Raw genomic sequence first — 22,289 nt, 5'->3', positions numbered from 1 at the left:
GCCTCTTTGGTAGATCGGTCTTTTAGCCTTCCTTCTGTAGTGTAGAAAACTATAGAATTCCTGCTGGAAAATGCCCAACTACTAAAAACCACTGTGATTGAAAGTGTTTTTTTTTTTTTTTTTTGCCTCAAACTGCCATAAATAACATGTGGTCTAAACAGTTTGTGTGGATTCAGTTTGTATGATAGTATATAAATAGACGTAACTGTATCTCCCACTCTGCTTGTGGCTTGGGCCTACGGTTCGGGCTCCTGCGGGCCGTCGGCATGTCTGTGGGCTACCCCCCCCCCCCCACATCCACCCACACGGCCCCCTGGAGCGAGGCTAATCCTGTGCTAGCATTCTCATTGTTGGCTCAGTGGTGGCAGCCTCCCAGGTGTTAGCTGGAGGCCAGTGAACACCATTCTGGCCAGTAGATGACTTTTAGGGTCTATTGTTTAGTCAAGCAAGGAGTACAAATGGGAGGGGTCAGTGTCTACAGGGATGGTGCGGCCAGGCATCTCCCTGCTCTGTGTACAGTGGCAATGTGGGCCGGTCTCTTCCTGCTCTGTGTACAGTGGCAATGTGGGCTGGTCTCTTCCTGCTCTGTGTACAGTGGCAATGTGGGCAGGTCTCTCCCTGCTGTGTATACAACGACAGTATGGCCATGCATCCCTCTGTGCAGTGTGTACAGGGACAGTGTGGCAAGGTCTCTCCCTGCTGTGTGTACAGGGACAGTGTGGCAAGGTCTCTCCCTGCTGTGTGTACAATGACAGTATGGCAAGGTCTCTCCCTGATGTGTGTACAATGACAGTATGGCCATACATCTCTCTGCAGTGAGTACAGGGACAGTGTGGCAAGGTCTCTCCCTCCTGTGTGTATAGGGACAGTGTGGCCTGGCATCTCCTTGCTGTGTGTACAGTGGCCGTGTGGCCAGGCATCTCTCTGCAGTGTGTACAGGGACAATGTGGCCAGGCATCTCTCTGCAGTGTGTACAGGGACAATGTGGCCAGGCATCTCTCTGCAGTGTGTACAGGGACAGTGTGGCCAGGCATCTCTCTGCAGTGTGTACAGGGACAGTGTGGCCAGGCATCTCTCTGCAGTGTGTACAGGGACAGTGTGGCCAGGCATCTCTCTGCAGTGTGTACAGGGACAGTGTGGCCAGGCATCTCTCTGCAGTGTGTACAGGGACAGTGTGTTGGGATTAGTGCCGGTTTGGCTTTAGGCATCAGGATTATTTTCAGTTTTTTTTTCATAAAAGGAAATGGTAAGCAAAGTTAGTATTTCCGCCTAAGGTTTCCATACGCATCAGATGTGCCCTGACTGTAGTCAGTGGAAGCAGATGAGTCGCCCTTTCAGCGCTGGACAGACGCTCTGTGCACCTGATCGCATTTTTCTTTTTTCTTACTAGCTGTTCCCTGTCAGTAGCAGCCTTCCACTGTGCCATGGCGCACACTTTGAAGGCCATTGGCCTGAAAATCTGCTGACTGGTTTCCGTTTTCCTTCGTTTTTTTTTTCTGTGCCTGGGATTTAATCTCGTTTTTTTCCAGGTGATTTTATGAGACAGACAGGCTTCTGCTGACGAAAGGCGTGCAGCCGAGTAACAGGCCTCCAGGTTGAAGCAGTTTGTTATAAACGTATGTGATGTTAATTCTAAAATAGAATTAATTTAAATGTTTGGGCTCAGGTATTTTTCCTGTTTTATGGGAAGTGATCTCTGTGCAGATTGATCAGACCAAAGCTAAAACAAGCAGAAATTTAGTTTTGCTCTGCCATTTGATTGTTGGTGCCACTGCTTCCGGTTATATATTGAATGCTTGTAAAATTATTAAACCATGGATCAGACGAAACTGATAACCAAAGATCTCCATCCTAGTGAAATGCCTAAAACACGTCCTATTTGTCACTCCAATTATCATAATTTTGTTTACTTTATGATTTCACAAAGTTTACCTCCAATCTGGTAAAACAACAGTTGCTCCTTTGATGCTCTCGGTGAAACCCACGATCCGTTACCCTGTCAGCTTTTTAACATTCGCATCATTTCAGATTCGCCCGCATCTTGACCTTTCACCCCGTCTTTAAATAATCCATAGATCCTGGCTGGTTGATGCTGCGCCGCTGGAGGCATGCAGTAACCCAGCATGGCGTTTGAGCGTTGCAGTGTCGCAGTGGCAGAATACCATCCTCCGAGCACCTGGCTTTGGGCCTACGAGCCCCCGTTACTGGCAGCCAGCTTACGGTCATGTCCAGAGGTGCCCCCCCTGTGTGGCACATGGATCCGGCCGCTGACCCGCGGCACTAATATTTATCCCGTTGCTAACGTGCTAACTTCCATGATGAAGTCACACCCTGTCTGCGTGTGGCACATTAAGGTGGCGTTTGAGGAAGGTGACCTTCTCCAAAGCGAAGTGTAAACCCTACTCACCTCTCTGAGAGAAGAAGCAGTCCAACCGAAGAGGGAACAGACGCGTAGCTGCGTTTTCCCTGTCTGCCGGGGGGGGCAGTTGTGGGCAGAGCTCGGGCACCACAAGCAGAAACGCAGAAGGTCACATTTCTTGCAAGAATAATTGTAAAAATAATAATATTTCAGAACTTGTGCACTTGGTCAGAAGGGTTCATGTTCACGTTGCAAAATGTGAAAATTCAGCTTTTGTTAAAGTGTAGAACTGCGAATTGCCTCTGTTTCAGTTCCTTTCAGACTTGCTTTTACATCAGTGTCTTACAAAATATTCCTTAACAGTTTTGGCTGAACAGCATGATTAGTTTTCCCTGACTTTTTGATAATTAATGTTGTCAGGCATTAAAAAAAAAAAAAAAAGACTGATCAATTTCACAGCTGTCTGGTTATGCAGAAAGACCACTGTAGTTAATTAAATGATTTGCGTATAAAACATGTGTCAGTTAGGCTAAGAATTCAGCTAAGAAGTGGCTTAAGTGGCTTGTAGGTATCAAAAATGGCATTGGCTGGTGCAGTAAAAACTGAGTTTTTAAAATGTAAATGCGAGTTTGCGTGGTCACCCTGATACTCTTGTATTCGTCGGGTCTGTGAATCACAGCCAAATGCCCCAGTTTATTCTCTCCAAGATTCACACCAAGAGGAATGTTAAAAAACAACAAGTTTATCTTGGCTGCACACGGCTGTAGGTTATCATTTGAGTTTCACTAGCCCCCCCCACACACTCTGAGCACAGGAGGTGAGCTGTCCTGTGCTGTCACTGAATCTGCACTGGGCAGAGGATGACTTCTGCTGGTGCCTGGATCCAGCTCCCCCCCCCCCGTTTCTGTGTGGCCGGGTTTCGAGCAGAACCGTCGACTGGGGAGTCTCACACACGCCCTGGTAGCTCACTGTTGTCTTAAAGACAGGAGCTCTTGTTCTGCGTCCTGAGACTCGTCTCCATTGGTACAATGAATAAACTTGTTGGGTATGGGGGGGTGGGGGGCTGTATTCGGGTTTCGGGTTTGACAGACTGGAGGGTGGGGAGAGGAAGGTACACAAAAGATGAGAAAATGACAACGCCCAGGTGGGAGTGGCGGCTCCAGATGGGTGGGGGGTTGGGGGTCGAGGCCCGGATGCCCGGCGGCCCCAGGGGATACAGTCACAGCCCAGATGGCAGGATGAGGGAGTCCTTACCTGGGGGGCACTTTGTGGCAAAACAAGATCTTTCACACTCTGTAATCAATGCGCATTTCTCTGCGCGGAATCCTGAGTAGGACCATGCCGGCCGAATGCGTCACTCGCAGCTGCGGTGCATCTCGCAGCGTCATGATGGTGACGACTGCTCATTACAGACGTGTCATTGTCATCTGGCTGATGGCATCGTTCTTCGGCGCGACACGGGACGTCGTGTTGGCGAGAGCGCAGGCCTGCTGTGAATGTCCCTCTGGAAGACTGCCAAGCCGCACTGTGGAGCTACTTCCAGGCATTGTGCTAGGAGGTTCTGCCCCGCTAGGGTCAACATACGAACCCCCCCCCCCCCCCTGTCCATCCAGCTGCTATGTGCTGCCTTAATTCCCCTCATGTTTCCTGCCGTATGTGTGGAAACGCTGAATCCGAAGGTTTACCTGGTAAAGAGATTAGTGCCTTTATGTAATAAAGGCCATTGTCCTTCATCCTCACCACCGGGCTGCTGTGTGAAGGTCAATCATCACTTATCAGGGCTTGTTTTCTGCCACTTCCCATCCATACGGCTTCTTTAGTGTTTGATCGCCTTTTTGATGCGCAGTGACATCGACCCCTGCAGCTGTGGCCACTTACACATCATATAATTCATCTGAAATCCGGCATGTAAATGTCAGCTTCCGTCAGAGAGCGGAGCAACGCCGGCTGCGCAGATGGTGATGGTGGAACTGGAGGGAATGTGGGTCGAGGCTCAGGGGTTGTTAAATTGACTTTCTGTGTCTGTGCTTAAGAAACACGGAATTGGCGGCTTGCAGCTGGTGTGTTTGCGAGTACCGGCAGGCGAGCGCAGTCACTGGAAGTAAATGTAAAAACTGGCCCAAAAGACTTTACATTCATCATTTCTCTCTCCAAAAATATCTAAATTATCTATTAAATAATTCTTCCCCCACAAAATTTTAATTATTATTTTTTTTTTTACTTTTTTCCCCCTTCCACCTCTTGTCTTTTACAAAAATCCATGGATTTTTCATGCGGAGATCCATGGATTCTCTCATGGGAGTCCACAGCAAAAGGGAGGGTAGTTCTGGTCCAGAAAGTAAAATTTCAACCAGTTGAGTATAAAGAATCACATTCACAGAGTATTGGACTGGCTGGATCGGACCTTCCCACCTCTGCCCATCAGGGTGTTGTGGCTTTATAAAAGCTACCCCCCCCCCACTTTGCTTCCTGACATCTGGGTCCGTTGCAACACGATGGCTTCCAAATTCCCCTTTTATTTTACTTTTTATTTTATTTATTTTACATTAACATACAAAAACAATTTAAATATTAATCACACTTCAACGAAGGGCATGCAGCATTTTAAAAGTAATAGAAAATAACAATAAAGATATGTTAACCACGTTCAGTGCTATTTCTTTGGCGTTTCATGATTAAATTTTTGAAAAAAGTAACAAAACAATATGTTTAAAAGTTGAGATTGTTTCGGCTTTGTGATGATGTCATTCATCAAGTAAAACTGACGTAAGCAGGGGGAATTTGGAGGTGTTTGTCTTTTGGTTTTCCTGCAGGTTCACTACTGTAGGTACTGATGAGCCTTAATGACGCAGTGAGTGCTCAGCGTGACTGAATGTCAGTCACGTAGTCATGCCGTGTGCAGCCATGTGCAGCCATGTGCAGCCATGTGCAGCCATGCACAGCCATGCACAGCCATGCACAGCCAGGCACAGCCATGCACAGCCCGGCACAGCAACCACTATATCGGCAATCTAGTCTGCTTAATCAGCCGATGCTGATCGATCTGTGGACTGAGCAGCATTCTGTGGTTCTGGAAGCGAGATCCTCCCTCTCAACATAACTAGCCCAGTTTACTGACTTGCATCCGGCCCGTACAGGTCTTCCAAACCCCCCCCCCCCCCTTCAAATTCTGTTCTGATGTGCCCCCCACCCCGAGCCGTGCTTGCCATGTGAGTCCTCGGCGTGATGGCATCAGCGTGGGACCCCCAGTTGCGTCGGGGAGCCGTTTGGCAGGACTGCAAGGTTCCCGCAAACCTCTCTCTGTACATGAATTATTCACAGTGTGTTGCAGTGGCACGCTGTTCCTGGGGGAGGGGGAGATGATGGCAGCAAACATCGGCTGAGCCCAAGTGACGTGCCGAGAGTCGTGCTCTGTGTCCTGAATCCCCCGACGCGTCTCTAGGAACTTGCCCCCCCCACCAAACCCCTACCCTGACCCTCGTGTCCTCTTCCACGGCATGCGGAACATCTTTCTGACAGTGCTAATTAACATTCACTCCTATGCTGTGTGTTACCTTGTTCCTGCGATAGACTGCACGCACCCCCCCCCCCCCCCCCCAAAGTGATAATTGTGGTATTTTATGTAGAAATAAGGGAAACAGGAACTCCAGTGATCTGATTTGAAGGTGAGCAGGACAGGTTTTGAAGAAAAGCTAAAGATCACAGCACAGTCAGAGGATCTTTGATTCATAATGATAAAAATACTAATAATTTTTATACAAAATTGAAACCCAGCACTGCTGGTTCTTAGACGCTTGATGATGATGAGGATGATGATGATATAATTTGGGCTTTTACCCCTCCCCCGTTTGCCTTTGTTTGACTTTCTTACCTCCTCACTCCCCCCCGATAAATAATGTCTCTCTCTGTCTCAGATGCCTTCGTGAACAGCCAGGAATGGACCTTGAGCCGAGCAGTACCGGAGCTGAAAGTGGTGAGTTCTGTCTCTGCCTCTGACCCGTACTGGGTGGTGATGGGAGGAGGCAATTGGCCTAATTAGCCGAAATTGGCTGGAATTTATCTCAACTCACCGGTGTGGTTCATAGCCATCACTTTCACCGTGCGATTCCCCCCAAACACGGTTTCAGCTAATATTCTGGTGTGTCTGTCACTCAGCTATTACACCACCAAAATGCTAAGTGACATATAGTTCTTCATGTTGCATTTATTGTCTTCCCACCCTGAGATATATTCAATTGTTGAATTATGCAACTGTAACATTATGCAACAAAAAAAAAACATTTAAAAAAGTAGCCATTTATCGAGTCTTTGTTCAGCCCCAAACAGACAAATTTCGAAAAATGTCGAGCCACTGCAAAGTCACTTTTTATGCATTTTCCCCGCTAAAGTTAATGTCTATATTTTACACTTTTTTTGTCTTGTAAAGTCCGAATAAACTTAACAAAGGTAAGTAAATTTGGCACTGTTATCCTGAGTGTTGTGTAGACCTGTCGCTACTGATGTGTAGCACTAGTTATTTAATGCTAGATGTAAATAGGCCCAATCACCTCGGCTCTTTTTTGTCTATCCTAGGGAATTGTGGGTAACCTGGCCAGCGGGAAGTCAGCACTGGTGCATCGATACCTTACGGGAACATACGTACAGGAAGAGTCTCCTGAAGGTAAGCCTGCAGTGGTCGGTTCAAACCCCAGATGGCCCACATCTCCACATGGGGGGGGGGGGGGGAGCAGAATATAGTTCTGTCCATAATATTTTTGACACACATTTTTGCTTGATTTGCCCCTGTGCTCCAGAAATTTAAATGGCTTCTTTAACTGTCATCAGCACGTATGTCTTCATGTTGAACAATAGCAACTACAGATTCCAAAGGTGCCCGAAAGCTTAGAAGTGAGACTAGGACTTCCGCCTATTTACCCCACCTAAGGGCAAGCGCGCTGGGATACTACACACCGTATTTACCCCACTTAAGGGCAAGCGTGCTGGGATACTACACACTGCATTTACCCCACTTAAGGGCAAGCGCGCTGCATTTACCCCACTTAAAGGCAATCGCACTGGAATACTACACACTGCATTTACCCCACTTAAGGGCAATCGCACTGGGATACTACACACTGCATTTACCCCAATTAAGGGCAAGCGCGCTGGGATACTACACACTTCATTTACCCCACTTAAGGGCAAGCGCGCTGGGATACTACACACTGCATTTACCCCACTTAAAGGCAATCGCACTGGAATACTACACACTGCATTTACCCCAATTAAGGGCAAGCGCGCTGGGATACTACACACTTCATTTACCCCACTTAAGGGCAAGCGCGCTGGGATACTACACACTGCATTTACCCCACTTAAGAGCAAGCACGCTGGGATACTACACACTGCATTTACCCCACTTAAGGGCAAGCGCGCTGGGATACTACACACTGCACTATGTTGATGTAAGATGCAAAGTGCACAAGCGTGTGTGAAGAACCCAAATGTGTGAGGATTTCTTGAAAGCAATGGGACACATTTCATGTCTGAATAGGTAAACAAGAGACACTACAGCTATGTTGTTGATTGTGTTGGTTGTGTTTGGCGTTGTCCTACACTGTAGCTCAGGCTATGTAAACATTCATTATACAACTTAAACTTCTTCGGAAGCATGTTGAACTCTGATTAGCTGACAGACTTCCACATGTTCGATGTAAACATTAGTCATCATTGTGGTCTGTATACTTAGCCAAAGGACTCTTCAATGTCAGTATCTTATTCCTGCACTAATGAAGCAATTACACACACCTGATTAATGACAAACACCAGTGAAGGCTAATGTCCCAAACATTATGGTGCCCTGAAATGGTGGAATTGCTGAAACTTCTATATGGTGAAACTGAACTGTATGCAAATACCCTTAAATTAAAGTCTAGACTGTGCAATTTAATCATGTGTGAAATGTTTGATTAGGAATTTAAAACTGGCGCTTGGGGGCAAATGAACGAAAAATGTGCCTTTGTCCCAAACATTGTGGAGTAAACTAAAGTCAACAGATTAAACTGAGGGATAAAGCGAAACAGGGTCAGGACTGTGGTAGTGGGGTTTAGTGGATAAAGCAGGCTGACTGTTTCCCCGAGTGAGATGTTACTGTCACCGAATGTCCTCGCATGGTCCCCAGCTGAGGCCCCGACCTGCTTAGGCTTCCCCAGCAGGACCCAGCAAATAGAAGTGGCACCACCTCACTCCACTCGGGCCTCAGCAGCGGCGCAGCAAGCCTGCGATGGAGTATTTTTAAACGTCTCTGCCGGACCCATTTTTCCATGTAAAACGGCGAAGCCGCAGCGAGGCGCAGGGCTAGTGGCCGGGGTACCACGGTAACGGCGCCCGTAATAGCATCCCTGCGGATTTCCGCGGTGGGCGTTCTCCGGGACGTGCCGGTGTTTGGGTTTCAGAGGCCGGCCGGGCCCTCAGTAGCCGCAGGGGGGGCCCCGCACCGCTTCGCTCTCCGGCTTTCCCCGCTCGCCGCTTGGCCCTGCTCTATGTCCTTTGGATTTCCGTAAGATTCCAGCGACATTCTTTCTGCCGAGCCGGACGGACGTCTGGGACGTTGGGCCGCTTTCTTTGATTTGGTGTCTTTATTTCTCTCTCCCCGGCTTCCCCTCTAACAGCTGACGTGGATGCAGGTAACCACTCGCTCGCTCGCTCGCCCCTTCACTGCTCGTTCCCTCCACAGCAGCTTGATCTAGGAGCTTCCTCATTTGGGCCGTTTTGATGCCCATGTAAGTTCTTCTAACTGAGAGAGAGACTCTTACATACAAAAGTTTTGATTAAGTTCTGGCTGCAGGCCGGACCTCCTCAGTGTTCTGTGACCAGACGTGCATCTCCTGCTCTCTGTCACACTTGGCCGCTTCTCGCAGAGCCTGTCGAGCTGCTCTGGAGTGGAGGCTCCATGCTGGCCCACCTCCTTCTCCTCCTCCTCCTCCTCCGCATCTCCTCATTCCTAGAGAGCCCATTTACATGTTCCATACGTGTCCTGTCATCGCCTTGACCCGTCCAGTGGCACAGAACTGCTCCGAAACGGTGTACTCTCTGAGGAAGACCTTGGTATTGAGCATTGGTATTTTTTCACTGGGGGGTCTGACCAATGCTGCCCCAACTATGGGGTTGGACCATAGGCAGAACCATACACTCTCTGCAGGGTCGGACCACATACCCCCCCCCCCCAGGAAGACATCCAGGAGAAGTCGTGTGTGGGAGGGTGGGGGTGGCATTATGCCACTGTGATAAACCCAGCAGAACAAGCTCTGAAATGTCCTGGTGTGGGGGTGGGGGGGGTGGGGGGGTTGCGCTTTCTTCTGATCCTGACCAAAATCTCTGTGTGACAGGAGTCTGTCTGAGACTGCATTTCCCTGGACTCGCATAGCATAATTCAGAGTGCTGATGCCTTTGTAGGGCCCGCCCCATGTGACTAATGACAGAAACGCATGTTTACATGAGAGAACCTGCTTTACTAACAATATAAATGTCACATAAGTCATTATTATAGTTTGGTTTATTATTCTTACTGTGTAAATTACCATCAGTCTATTTATAATATTCATGTCTGTGGTTATTTGTATAAACAATAGAATTGAATAGAATGTCTTTACAGTCATTGTATATGTGCACCGTGAATTGCTATTTCACAATCGTAAACTGCACAGTACCATGCGAAAGTCTCAGACAAAGAAAACGTTTAAATGATCTTCACGTTGGTGTAAGACTATGACATGCATGTCAAAGTATGAGCTTAGCCATTTCCGAACCTCTGCTAAAGGTAGCCAAGCGTTTGCAGCAACCTTCCATGGCCCCCATGGATTAGCACGCCGTGTTTGGCCAGCCGGTGCCTCATTGAGTTATTAGACTGACTAAATTGATCAATTAATTCATCTGGTGGTCAAATTTAGTAAACACATGAAATGACTGATGTTGCACTGAGGACAAGCTTGGGAACAACATGATATCGGTTACTTTTTGGAGCAAAGAAGAAATTCTTGTTAATTTTCTTTATTGTGTTACTGTCAATTTGCATATATTCTAATTTTAATTTGTTTTTTTCTGTGAAAATATACAGTTTTTGTCCAGAAAAATAGCAAACATTTTCTTTGGCTGCCTTTCATACAGTACTGTGTATTGGTATACTGGATCCAGTGAAGGAAAACTGAAATGGGTTCGAGTTGCCTGCCTAACCATGCCAGGTCCCTGTGGGTATGTCAGAAATCCACCGTGGATGACGCCTTCGCATTCCTGTCGTTCCTGCTCGGTGTAAACCTTCGCACGCCGTACCTTAGCTGTGTGGTTATAAATAGGAGCTGTTCTCTGTTAAACACCCCAGCCCAGCTGTCAAAGCTCATAGCTCTCATACTTAAATCTTTATTTGTTTTTTTTTTTAACCGTCACCTTCTCATTGACGATTTTCAATGTGATTCCGAAGACCAGCCCTGTTGTCTGTGCACTTGGTCTTTCGTGCATGTCAACTCGCAGCCTGCCAGAGTTTAACTAGAGGGGACGGAGCCTCTTGGTTGCAATTACCATAATTGATGCTGTGTGTCTCAGTGTAAATCTTTGCCAACACTTATTCCTGCTCGCCCTATGCAAACCCCCCAGTCAGACAGCACCCATCGAGACAAAGACGTGATGCATCCAGGGGGAGGAGCTTTTGTTGCTGAGCCAATGCTTCCGAAATACTTCCCTTAAAAACCCTGAGAGTCCACCTATCGGTGGGATATTCAAGCAGCAGCACTGTGGTCCGGATGCCACGACAGCTTCCATGGGCGGGTCGTCATATAGACATTGTCACGATCCATGTGTCTTTGGTCGCACTCGTACCGTCACATTCCAGACCCTGACTCTGTGGTAGACCCAGTAGACACCTCTCTCACCGGGCTCATTCTCGGCATTCCATGTCCGCCTCACTGTTTGTCCTCCACTGTGAAACTCCCTGAACGTCATTGTGTGTCTGTCCCCTCGTGAGGAATGGCTGTCATCTGTGCGAAAGAATGCGGTCCCCATTAAACAAGGGTCACCATAGAAAAACCAGATAAAGCTTAGTGAATGAGGCCAGAGGCAGGCTTACAATCCGGAAGTGATGTGCACGCATATTCAGGGGTACGTGTCTGTGTAGTGTGTATTAGTGTATATACATCTCATGGTGAAATTGGTGTGAGGTATTCCGGTCACGCAGAGTGCAGAAACACGTCCTTTATAGCACCATTAATCACCTTAAGTGTCCTGAAACTCCTGAAACTATGTAATTAGACCTTATCCATAAGCCAGCCAGCTAAAAGGAAAAAAAGTAGTGGATTAAGTGAAGTTTACCTACCGTGCAGTAATCATTGCTCAGTAAATAGTTGTAAACAGTTTTAAAATACAAACTTCCACCAAGATGTCCATATAGCTAGCGGTTTCTTTATTGGAATGCCAGTTCCGGTTTGCTGATTTTCGCTCACCAGTTTTCCCCATGCACCTTACAGGAGGACGCTTTAAAAAGGAAATCGTAGTGGATGGACAGAGCTATCTCCTCCTCATCCGGGATGAAGGGGGCCCCCCAGAGGCTCAGGTGAGTCCTGCGGGCTTCTTGATCATTTGCTGCAGCCGCCTGGTCCATCTTCAGCAGCCCCTCTTTGACATGTGGTATGCCCGCTGCCTGACTTTGCCCGTCTCCCTCCGCAGTTTGCCCTCTGGGTGGATGCCGTCATCTTTGTGTTCAGCCTGGAGGATGAGATCAGCTTCCAGACCGTGTACCATTATTATAGCCGTATGGCGAACTACCGCAACACCGCAGACATCCCGCTGGTGCTGGTCGGGACTCAAGGTGAGAGGCGCCATAAATGGAAATTCAGCCACGCGAAAAATAGTCTGAGTTTGTTTCAGGATTTTTAACACCATGGCTTGTTTTTTTTTTTTTCCTTTTTAAATGCTGATATTTTTTAATTTAGCACTTCCCAGCACTGTCAAATAGGTGGCAGGTTTATTTCTGTGCATTTTATAAATATATCCGTTTGGTTGTCCATTTCAGGAGTTATAACTTTTGATTTGTTGCCGTTCATATTTAGAATAAACGTAAGTTAAATGGGAGCCTCTGTGTTCATAATGAGGGCAATAATATAGCAGTACAGAGATGTATGCAGGTAAAGGGAAAAAGGCACGATGACGCATTTAGCTCTTGGCTGCAGTTATGGGGATTAAGTGCAACAGCGCCCTCTGTGGGCCATACATTGTATGTTTCCACAAATATTCCAGTCTTCAGAGTACAATCATCTGATGCTTAGGGAACATGATTCTGAAAAGGTGGATGTTTGGCGATTTGACCGTGAGACAAAGCCGCATATTACTGTAAATTCATAAAGTACAGTACTGATAGACTGCCTATACATCAGTGTACACAGTACTGTACATGCCAGCAATGTATTGTAAAACAATAGCCACAAAAACGTATGATAAAATATTGCATGCACACAATAATACTGTAGTAATAATATTACTCACACGATTCTGATTAACTCGCGTCCATTAATATGCACATTTTTCCTTCGTGGTTTGTTGCTTTTCATTCTGCTTCACGGCCTGTCACTTTCCTTTGTTTCGGACCCCCCGCGACCCAGTAGGATAAGCGGTTTGGAAAATGGATGGATGGATGGATGAGGGTCTGTGGTTGGCTTGATGTGTCTGTTTTGTTTTGATAACCGTTAATACTGACCTTTAAAAACACGGCCTGTCAAACAATACAGTCAGTAAAAATCAGTTGGTTTTGAGCGTTACATTTTGGTTACATTAACACTGCCGTGAGGACAGCCGAGGATCCCTGCACATTGCTTGAGTGGTGTGTTCAGTCCCACATCATGCCCGTCTGACACTGCAGCCGCTGTTATTATTTTTAACGCACAGCCTCCTGTTTGTTAGACATGGTACAAGCTGGTCTAGAGGCCAGCACTTCTTGCACTGTTTCTATAGAGTCCCTGCTGAGAAAGGACAGCCACATAATCTGCCAGTGCTTTTGAACAGATGCCCACAATGATTTAAGAATGTGTTACTGAGCCCTGGAATCACTGTGAAGAGCGGCGTTATTTTGTTGGCATCGTACTTCACACATGAGGCTCGGTGGTCCACTGGGTGCCACTGGTCCTTCTTCGCACCTCTAGTGTTGGGGGCTTGAATCTTGCTCCGACTGTGTTTGTGTGGCACAGGCATGCTTCTCCCAGGTGCCCCACTCTCCTCTTTCAGTACAAAGACATGCAGTTCAGTCATTTGGCATCTCTAAATTGTCTGCACTGTGTGAAGGTGTGTGACCTGTGATGGACTGGCATCCTGTCCTAGTTGTTCCACTGTCCTGGTCATTTTGCTGCCTAGGGTAGGCCCTGGGGTCCATGTTATCCACTTCTGGATACATTTCTGAAAGAAGGGTGGGTGGATGGATGGACGGTTTTTCATAAACAAAACCATATCTATTTACTATGCTGAAATTTTGTTTTTTAAAAAAAGTACAATATCGAAGCCATATCTCAAAACCAGATAGTACTCAGTCCATTTCTACAGCAATATCCATCCATCCATTTTCTACTGATTCGCGGGGGGTCCGGAGCCTATCCCGGAAGCAATGGGCACGAGGCAGGGAACAACCCAGGATGGGGGCTCAGCCCATCGCAGGGCACACTCGCACACCATTCACACACACATGCACACCTACGGGCAAATTAGTAACTCCAATTAGCCTCAGCATGTTTTTTGGACTGTGGGGGGAAACCGGAGTACCCGGAGGAAACCCCACGACGACATGGGGAGAACATGCAAACTCCACACACATGTGACCCAGGCGGAGACTCAAACCTGGGTCTCTACAGCAATATGATTTACTCATTTCCTCATTGCTCCTGTCTTATTTTAAAATTCTAGCTCCCTCTAGTGGTCATACTGAATGCAGCAAATTTCAGGAATTCTTTTGCCCTGAAATATTTTTGGAAGCAGTTCGCCGGCTGTCATTCACAGTGAGGCAGCCGCTATGTCAGACAATATAGTGGATGCTGGAGGAAATACGGTGGGGATCATCCGCGGATTTGTTGAATAAAATTCATATTTCGAAGGATTTTACCACCGAACTATAAGACCGGTACTGCAGGCGTTTAAACCGCTTTAAATCTCATTGCCTGCTCGTTTTTGCCCTATAATTGCTTGTTCTCTTTCTCGGTTTTTGGGACTCCAATGCGTGGGTTCGCAAATATCTGCCTGCCGCTCCAGCACTTTCATTCCTGAGCGATCTCTGCCATTTCAGAATGGGGGGGGGGGGGTGTCGTGCCCTTTACTGGCCTTTTCTGAGTTTATTACAATTGGTCCTTTGCTGCGCAAATGTGGACCACGCCGGTCAGCCCACACAGGTCCAGATCCCTGAACTCTCTCTCTACATTATAGCCTGTTGATTTTAAGAAAGTTATTGCATGCTTCAGATGAATCGACAGCGTTCATTGAAGCAATTTAAAGTAACAGCTGCCTTGCGTATGAAAGTCCGTATAAAGCGGCGACGGTGTTGTCACTGTGCGCCGCGTGCGAGCTGCGCCTGCACGCGCCGGCGAAGTGAGACACTCGGGTTATTAAAACAGGTTTAAAAACTTTCCGTAATTAACTAAACACTCAGTTAATCGTCCCCTTATTCTGTGATTTACTTATAGAATGAGAGTTTAGTTAAAAGTTTTTATTCAAGAAGAAACTGGACGTTAAATCGTGTTAATACACGGACACGTTAGACGAATTCTTTACTTCAGATTTGTGTTTGACACATTCGTGTCAATGATAGAAGTGTAATTGAGGAATAGAAACACAACTTTCTATTTATTTTAAGATACCGGGGATTTAAATTGAGCAGCTTTATACAACACTCTTCGGTATCCTGATTTTTTTTCTTCCTGAAATTAATATATTAGAGTCAGTTAAGGTAGTTATTTACAGGGTAGTTACGTCGTCCTGTCTGACTTCACGTAAACGAGTGAAATCGTTTGTTTTTTATACCAAAGCTAGCAACAGCCTGGGGATATACGACTGAAATGCAGTCCATCCGTTTGCCAGCTCAACCAGCCTATGACGGGGTTCCTCCCCCAAAAATGTACATCTTAATGACTTGGCAGAGTTCTATGTAAATAAATCTGTGATGGAAATTTTAGAAAGGCCTCGTTTTATGAGGACGGCTTGATGATACCATAGGCTTTTACTGGCCAGACAAATGATTCCAGTACACGAGGGTGCCGTGATGGTTTTTGGAGGACTTTTAAAAAGACTGCAAGAAATCCGTCTCCTTCAGATAGAGTCCCATTGGAGCCCTTGAGTGTTTTGCACGTTGTAATTACAGTGCGTGGACTATAGATGACGCTAAATGCTTAACTGAGAGATCTGCGACTAATTCGGGGAGCTAAGATGCAGCTCCGATCTTAAGAAAACGGTATTATACTCTAAATCCATAAATTGATGTATAACTCCGTTAAAGTAAATTGATTTTTTGGATTTGTGTTTAGTTTTACAATCAAGCTGGCCTAAATCTTTTACCGATTTTCCAAAAGCAAATATTATAATTTGTTTTATTTATATATATATATATATATATATATATATATATATATATATATATATATATATATATATATATATATATATATATATATATGGGGGGATATTTTAACATGGAATTATTGACATTCTTGGGAAAATGTCAATGCATGTAGAGTACGTATAAAATTCAAAACTAAGCTTTAACTGATGACATATACATGTCTAAAATGAATGATTCGGTGGATCATCTTTCTTGCCAAGTACTCCTGTCACTTTATGGTTAAAATGGATGCCCAAATGGCTGTTCTTCTGGCTCTGATTCTCCTTTTTCCTCCAGATGCCATCAGTGCTGCCAACCCACGGGTGATCGACGACTCGCGGGCTCGCAAGCTCTCCAACGACCTGAAGCGCTGCACCTACTATGAGACGTGTGCCACCTATGGGCTGAACGTTGAGCGTGTTTTCCAGGATGGTGAGTGGAGCCAATTTGCTGTGTGGGTGCATCACAAAGGGATGGCAGAGTACACGACCTTTGGGCTTGTCAGCATTGAGGGAAAGCTAATTATAGTGTTCGTTTGAGTGATCAAGATAGATAAATATGCACCCCTTTAAAAAGTGTATGAACAGTTACACAAGTTATATACAAGTTCCAATGTTATAAATAGAACATGAAGTCTAGGAACCCATCTACACAAGAAGGAAGGACTTTTAGTGATGGTAACTTAGACAAACTGACAGATTAGTTATGGATGGTTATGATCAATTACGGCCAGGTATGACAGAAACCTGCATATAAAAAAAACCTCAGTGTTGGCTGTTAGCCAGATGTATGGACTGTAGGTAGGTGTCCAAGGAAATATGATGATGTATCAATGAGCCATTAAAAATCATTACCAAAGAAATATTGTTAAATTTTATACATTTTTTTGTGCTTTAAAATCGGAGCTTAAAAAGAGACATTTGGAACATTTGGTGATTGGGTGTAGTCATATATATAACCACTAGGGGGAGAGCGTTCCCCGTTTTATCGATATTGAAGATCCTTAATTGCCCTGTCGGTGTCATGAGTTAGCATAGATGTAGAAGGTCTTTGACTCATCTCTGCTGCTTTGGCTCCCCCTGAAAATAGCCTCTGAGGTTAGGCTTGGCAAATACACTCATCTGATCACAACTGGCATATCACGTTTTATTTTTAATGATGTGCATGCGTTTTTTAATGGATGGATGTGAGCTGAAATAACAGTGGACAATATGAAGTCGAGCACAGTGTGAGAAAGTGAAAGGGACTTCGTCCCCCATCCCTCCGCCTGCTGGGATTGTCATACCCCCACAGCCCTGTCATCGTGGTTAATGTGTTGTTTTGTTCAGTGAATACTGTAAACAGCGTAAACACTTAGGAGGGACCACTAGATTATTTTTAACCTTGTATCATTAATATTTTAATATTGTTCTTGTTAAAAAGATGTGGTTTTTAATATACATATTGCTGGCTTTTTGAAAAATATCTTATGTTTTGTAAGGAATTGACTGTTATTGCAGTAAAACCGTTTAAAGTTCATCAGTACACATTTGGTTTGGATGCTTGTCATTTTCATAAATCTAGATAACTACCAGTGTTACAGACATGGCATGTGTTCTGTGAATCCCAGTGTATTTGTAATGCATTTCCTTGGCTTTATCCTGAGTTTGACTCTCATGTTAGTCAGAGTTTTTCTGAGCTTCCTGGAGTCCTGAGTTACATCTCAGGTCAACCTTTTGTGGAAACACTGCAGTTTTGTTGTGTTGCCAGACAAAGGCTACCAGCTTCCTATAGAGTAGGGACTGAGGCAAGTTTTTACATCTATTCCTGATTCCTTTTTTAGGTGTGTGTCCTCACTTTCATTTCGTGTAGTTTTGTCATTTCTGTTATGGGGAAAAGCTGAGTGTATCTGAAGACCTGAGCTAGAAAGATGCCAAAAAAATTAAGTGTGGTTTAAAAGTTATCAAGCACTGATGGTCAGTGTTGACTCCTTTTGTTAGAAATCATCAGTGTTAGCACTGCTGTTAATGAGACGTTACTGTTGGATAATCCTGAAATTATGTTGTTTACATGGATCATTTTCATCTGTACTCTGGACATGCAGATGTCATCTGGCAGATGAATTGCACATGATGGTAAATAAAGAACCCTGAAAGTTCCTTCAGGAATGTGGCATTCAGGGAGATGTTAGCAGAGGGCTATTTCCGATGGCCAGCCATGTGAATTGGATGTGTGAAATTTAGAAATGTGATTTCTCATCACTTTCTGAAGCAACAATTGTAAGGAGAAGCCTGAAGTTCTTAACATTAAACTGGGGTGATGCTCTTTGTAATGTACAGCAGTGGGATTATAGTGCTGGAATTCAGATATCAGCAGGATACAAAAATGAACGAGTGTGTAGTATGAAGAATGAAACCACACAGCATGTGGTATATATGAGCTGGACCTCAGGGATCGTGCTGTAATGTTTTCATAAGTCTGTGCATGTGCATACAGCACGTGTGTGTATGTGTGAGTGTGCATGCACACACATGCATGTTTGTGTGTGCGTGTGAGACCCAGCAGCTGCAGTTAGGGCCTGGACCGAGCTGACTGTGGCTAAGGAAAGAGATTTACACACTAAATGCTTGGTTATTATCCAATTAATTATTACTCTGTTTGGTGGAAGCGGCACCTGCCGTGATTTAGTACTTTGTGTGTGTGTGTCTGTGTGTGTGTGTGTGTGTGTGTGTGTGTGTATGGGTTAGTGTGCCTGCACTTGTGTGCGACAGCCAAGTTCGTCAACCGCAGCAAGTGAGAGCAAGAAAAGGCTAAATTTCTTATTATTACTGACACTGTCTCCTTGCATTTTTCATTCCATTATCCCCAATTAATCACGCGTTTTAATTATCCAGTAAAGTGGAATTCACTGATGAGCTTGGAAATGATTATTTTAATGTTTCGTGCCACCGCCGTGCCTTGACAGGGTTGTTCTGCCGGGAGCTGAGTGCATGTGTGTGTTCACGTGCACATGCGTCTAGCACACTCTCTGTATGCATGTGCATGTGTGTGCGTATGTAGTTCTATCTGTGGTTATGTCTGTGTGTGGGGTTCAGTCTGACCATCTGTGGTTCTGATTGTGCAGGCCTGTGTTTGTATTTTCTAAAATATCTTTGTTCTGGCGTCATAGCGGAACATTTGCAGTTATTATTCACATGACCTTAATTTTTTGGTAATGGTCTGAACATTTAAAATAATGATATCGAGGCTCGCGCCTGCCAGTGCTCTCTTCCCTCCAGGCTTACTTTTAGTCTAACAGAGCGAGTGGAGGAGTGGGAGGGTTTAGGCCTGGCTGTGGTGCTTAGCGAGGATAGTCGTTTGTTCTGCAGAAGAGCAGCTGCTATTACCGTACATGCTTATTTTCATTTTTCTTATTGCCGGCATTTTATTTGACTTACTTTAGAAAAACGTCATGAGGAACAATGAAATAAGACAGTCCAACAGCTTTAGTGTAAACATTGTAATAAAAAACAATGTGCAGACCCTTTGATTTGAGGGCTTGGTGTTGGGAAATCACTCATGTTGAAGTTTTAGAAGAATTTAAATGTTCCCTGGCAGGAAGGTTATGTGTTGTGCTGGGTGGTATGATGAACATAGCCTTAGGAGTGTGTCCGTCAGTCCATATTGAGATGATGAAGTGCAGGGTCAGGGGCCTACGCTGAGTGTACTAGTGAATTCTTGGGGACCCACCTTGCCAGTATACATACACACGAGTGCAAGTATTAAAACTGAGTGGCACGACAGATAGGCATGTCCCAATAACTACTTTTGTTGGATGATATATTGTATTAGAAGTAATTGCGATTAATGATATAATTGTCATTTTTAGGATCATTTTATGCCACTGATATAATACCATAATGACGCAAGTACACCCTTTCAATGTGCAGTGATCTTTTATTAATTAAGAATATTCGGACATTGGAACTGAAATGTCAAAAATGTAAATTTCATAAATAAAACCACACAACCAAAAAAAAAACATATATATATATATATATATATATATATATATATATATATATATATATATATATATATATATATATATATATATATATATAATAAACGGGCTATCATGTGCTGTTAACAAAAATTGCACTAAATGCTAAACATTTAGCATAGCTCTATAGAGAGTCAGTACTTCCTTAACTGAAAATTTACTGGCACCCCAGTTTTGGTGGAGGCTCTGCTCATTGATGCAAATGATCATTGGCCAGGGGAAATGTAGCATAAAGTCAGTAAGCAGTCAGAATAAAGATTGTAAATGGACACCATTTCTACCCTCTATGATCAGAATAACAGAAATGGCTAGCGGATTTGAAAAATGGTTGACTGAGAAAGTCCAGAAATACCGGCATGTATATGACTACTTGCTAAAGGATTATAAAGACTTACTTTTGTACTGCGGTGCCATATACCCATCTTTCTTTTGTCAGCGTAATTGAATATGATTTTTTGCATTTAGTTTTTACATTTTTTTATTCTCATTTGAAATCTAGATTACTTTTAGGTGTGTTTCCATTAGTTTTTATTGTAAAGGTGTAAATCTAGTTGTATATTTTACTTAGTTATATTTTACCTTAGGGTTTAGTAATTTTATTCCTATGGATAAATGGAAAGTTGTAGGACTTTACAGTAGACTACTACAAAATGTCATGTAGTGCTGCTGGCTATTTCAGTGGTGCAGGAGCATTGCATGAGAGGCCCAAAGATAAAACAGTTGTTACTTTACTTAAATAGTATTTAAAAACAGCAATGGGAAGTATCTGACTTTTTTTTTTCTTTCCCTTTATTTGATTTAGGTAGCAATATGTTGTACGTAATGTACAGTTTTTGTAAAATTCTTGTGTACTCTCATAACAATCATGCTACATTTCGTAAATGGATCTTTTAAGAGCAGCTTTGCATTACAGTGCTACTCCATGCCTGATATCATAGTACATGGTTGCCTGTCGCTTTGGCTCTAGATGTATGAACACACACGGGTCATGGGTGGTCCAACATGTCTGCAAGAAGGGGAAAAAAAACAGCACTGAAATGCACCTGTGATGCAGAGATCAAACGAGAGCGTATCAAATAGCACGGCTGGCTAAAATGTTGGTGCCATTCATTCTTATGTAAACAGTTGCCAGTGTGGAGGTCAGGAGGAAAAATTATCACGGTTATGTCTATATTGTGCGATAAGTCAATTAATGTAATTATCGCGGCAGATTTAACAAGTTTTTCTTATATTACAAGAAACAATATAAAACACGTTATTGGTCCCCTTGGGGGGTTTACTTCCAACATCAAGAATATGCAAATAAGAAGATTAAAAAAATGATATTCATTTTTAAATGTAGCTAAGCCATATGGCATCAATAATGTTGTGTTGACAGAGACTCTTGTTACAGGTAATCAGATGTTGCTGGGTAGCTAGCTGCTCAATAGTCTGATGATTTTGTTTCTTTGGTAAACAACATGATAAAATCAAGCTTGTTAAAGTCATGCTGTGTTTAGAAAGCTTGTTTAGAGCTTTAGGGGGATTTTCATCCTTATCACATAATGTTTTATGATTTTGTAAGTTTACAAGTAATTAAAATCCCACTGATGTCAGCCATTCTAATTTGCCTGCTTTAAATCTCCCCTTTGCAAAACTTGGGTGACTCCCTGTTCGTTGCAGGTCGATTGGTAAAGGATGTTCATAGAGAGAAATGCTTTATTCTTTGAATATGGTTAAATTTGGTAAAATAAGAGGTGTATCTTTCAAGGGTGTATCTTGTTCAGATGTCTTACCAGGTTGTGTTCCTTGCATTTGGCTTTTCTGGCAAAGAGATCCTCACCTAATCTTGAGATCATGCAATTGAGACTTATGATGGAGAAGGGAACCGTGAGATTAACTGGAAAATCGGTACGATTTCCTTGACATCACACAGAATGAGCTGGAATCTGTGGCCAGATAAAAGGAGCTCTGGCCTGTCCTTCATTATCCTTAGATGGATAAGTAGAGGAGAAAACGGATGGATAGACATTAAATGAATTAATGCGATTGGTTTTATGAACTGGAATTGTTTCCATAATGTTCTTGATGGTAGAACTGTGTGCGGTTGCTGAGATTTTGAATACGTATGGCCGCCTTCAGTGTAAGTGACTATCTGCACTGCTCCTAACTGAGCTTTGATCTGGTGAGACACCTACTGTAAATGTACTGTGGATTTTAGTTACATACACACCAGTTTTACTATCCTGCTTTGATAATTTGAGCTGAACTGCTTAATATACTTGTGATGTCATGTATAATTTTGGTAGCACAATTAGTGTATCTAGGAAGGTTTC

At 44.2% G+C, this 22,289-nt stretch overlaps 1 protein-coding gene across 4 annotated transcripts in view; it reads left to right on the top strand.

The window, feature by feature from the left end:
• agap1 (ArfGAP with GTPase domain, ankyrin repeat and PH domain 1) overlaps window positions 1-22,289 on the top strand; it is a 97,466-nt gene that overhangs the window by 25,366 nt on the left and 49,811 nt on the right. For 2 of the 4 annotated variants that reach the window (XM_048978481.1, XM_048978479.1), the window contains exons 2-7: window positions 6,274-6,332; window positions 6,932-7,019; window positions 9,010-9,024; window positions 11,854-11,939; window positions 12,053-12,194; window positions 16,251-16,385. In XM_048978481.1, the coding sequence (XP_048834438.1) occupies window positions 6,274-6,332; window positions 6,932-7,019; window positions 9,010-9,024; window positions 11,854-11,939; window positions 12,053-12,194; window positions 16,251-16,385 (525 nt within the window). The remainder of the gene's footprint in view (window positions 1-6,273; window positions 6,333-6,931; window positions 7,020-9,009; window positions 9,025-11,853; window positions 11,940-12,052; window positions 12,195-16,250; window positions 16,386-22,289) is intronic. The other 2 variants (XM_048978482.1, XM_048978480.1) reach the window with 1 other exon arrangement.

The sequence above is a fragment of the Brienomyrus brachyistius genome, chromosome 16 (assembly GCF_023856365.1).
Source record: "Brienomyrus brachyistius isolate T26 chromosome 16, BBRACH_0.4, whole genome shotgun sequence".
In the NCBI taxonomy this organism is placed as follows: Eukaryota; Metazoa; Chordata; class Actinopteri; order Osteoglossiformes; family Mormyridae; genus Brienomyrus; species Brienomyrus brachyistius.
Note: the sequence above shows the minus strand (reverse complement) of the source record. Positions and strands in the feature narration are given on the sequence as shown.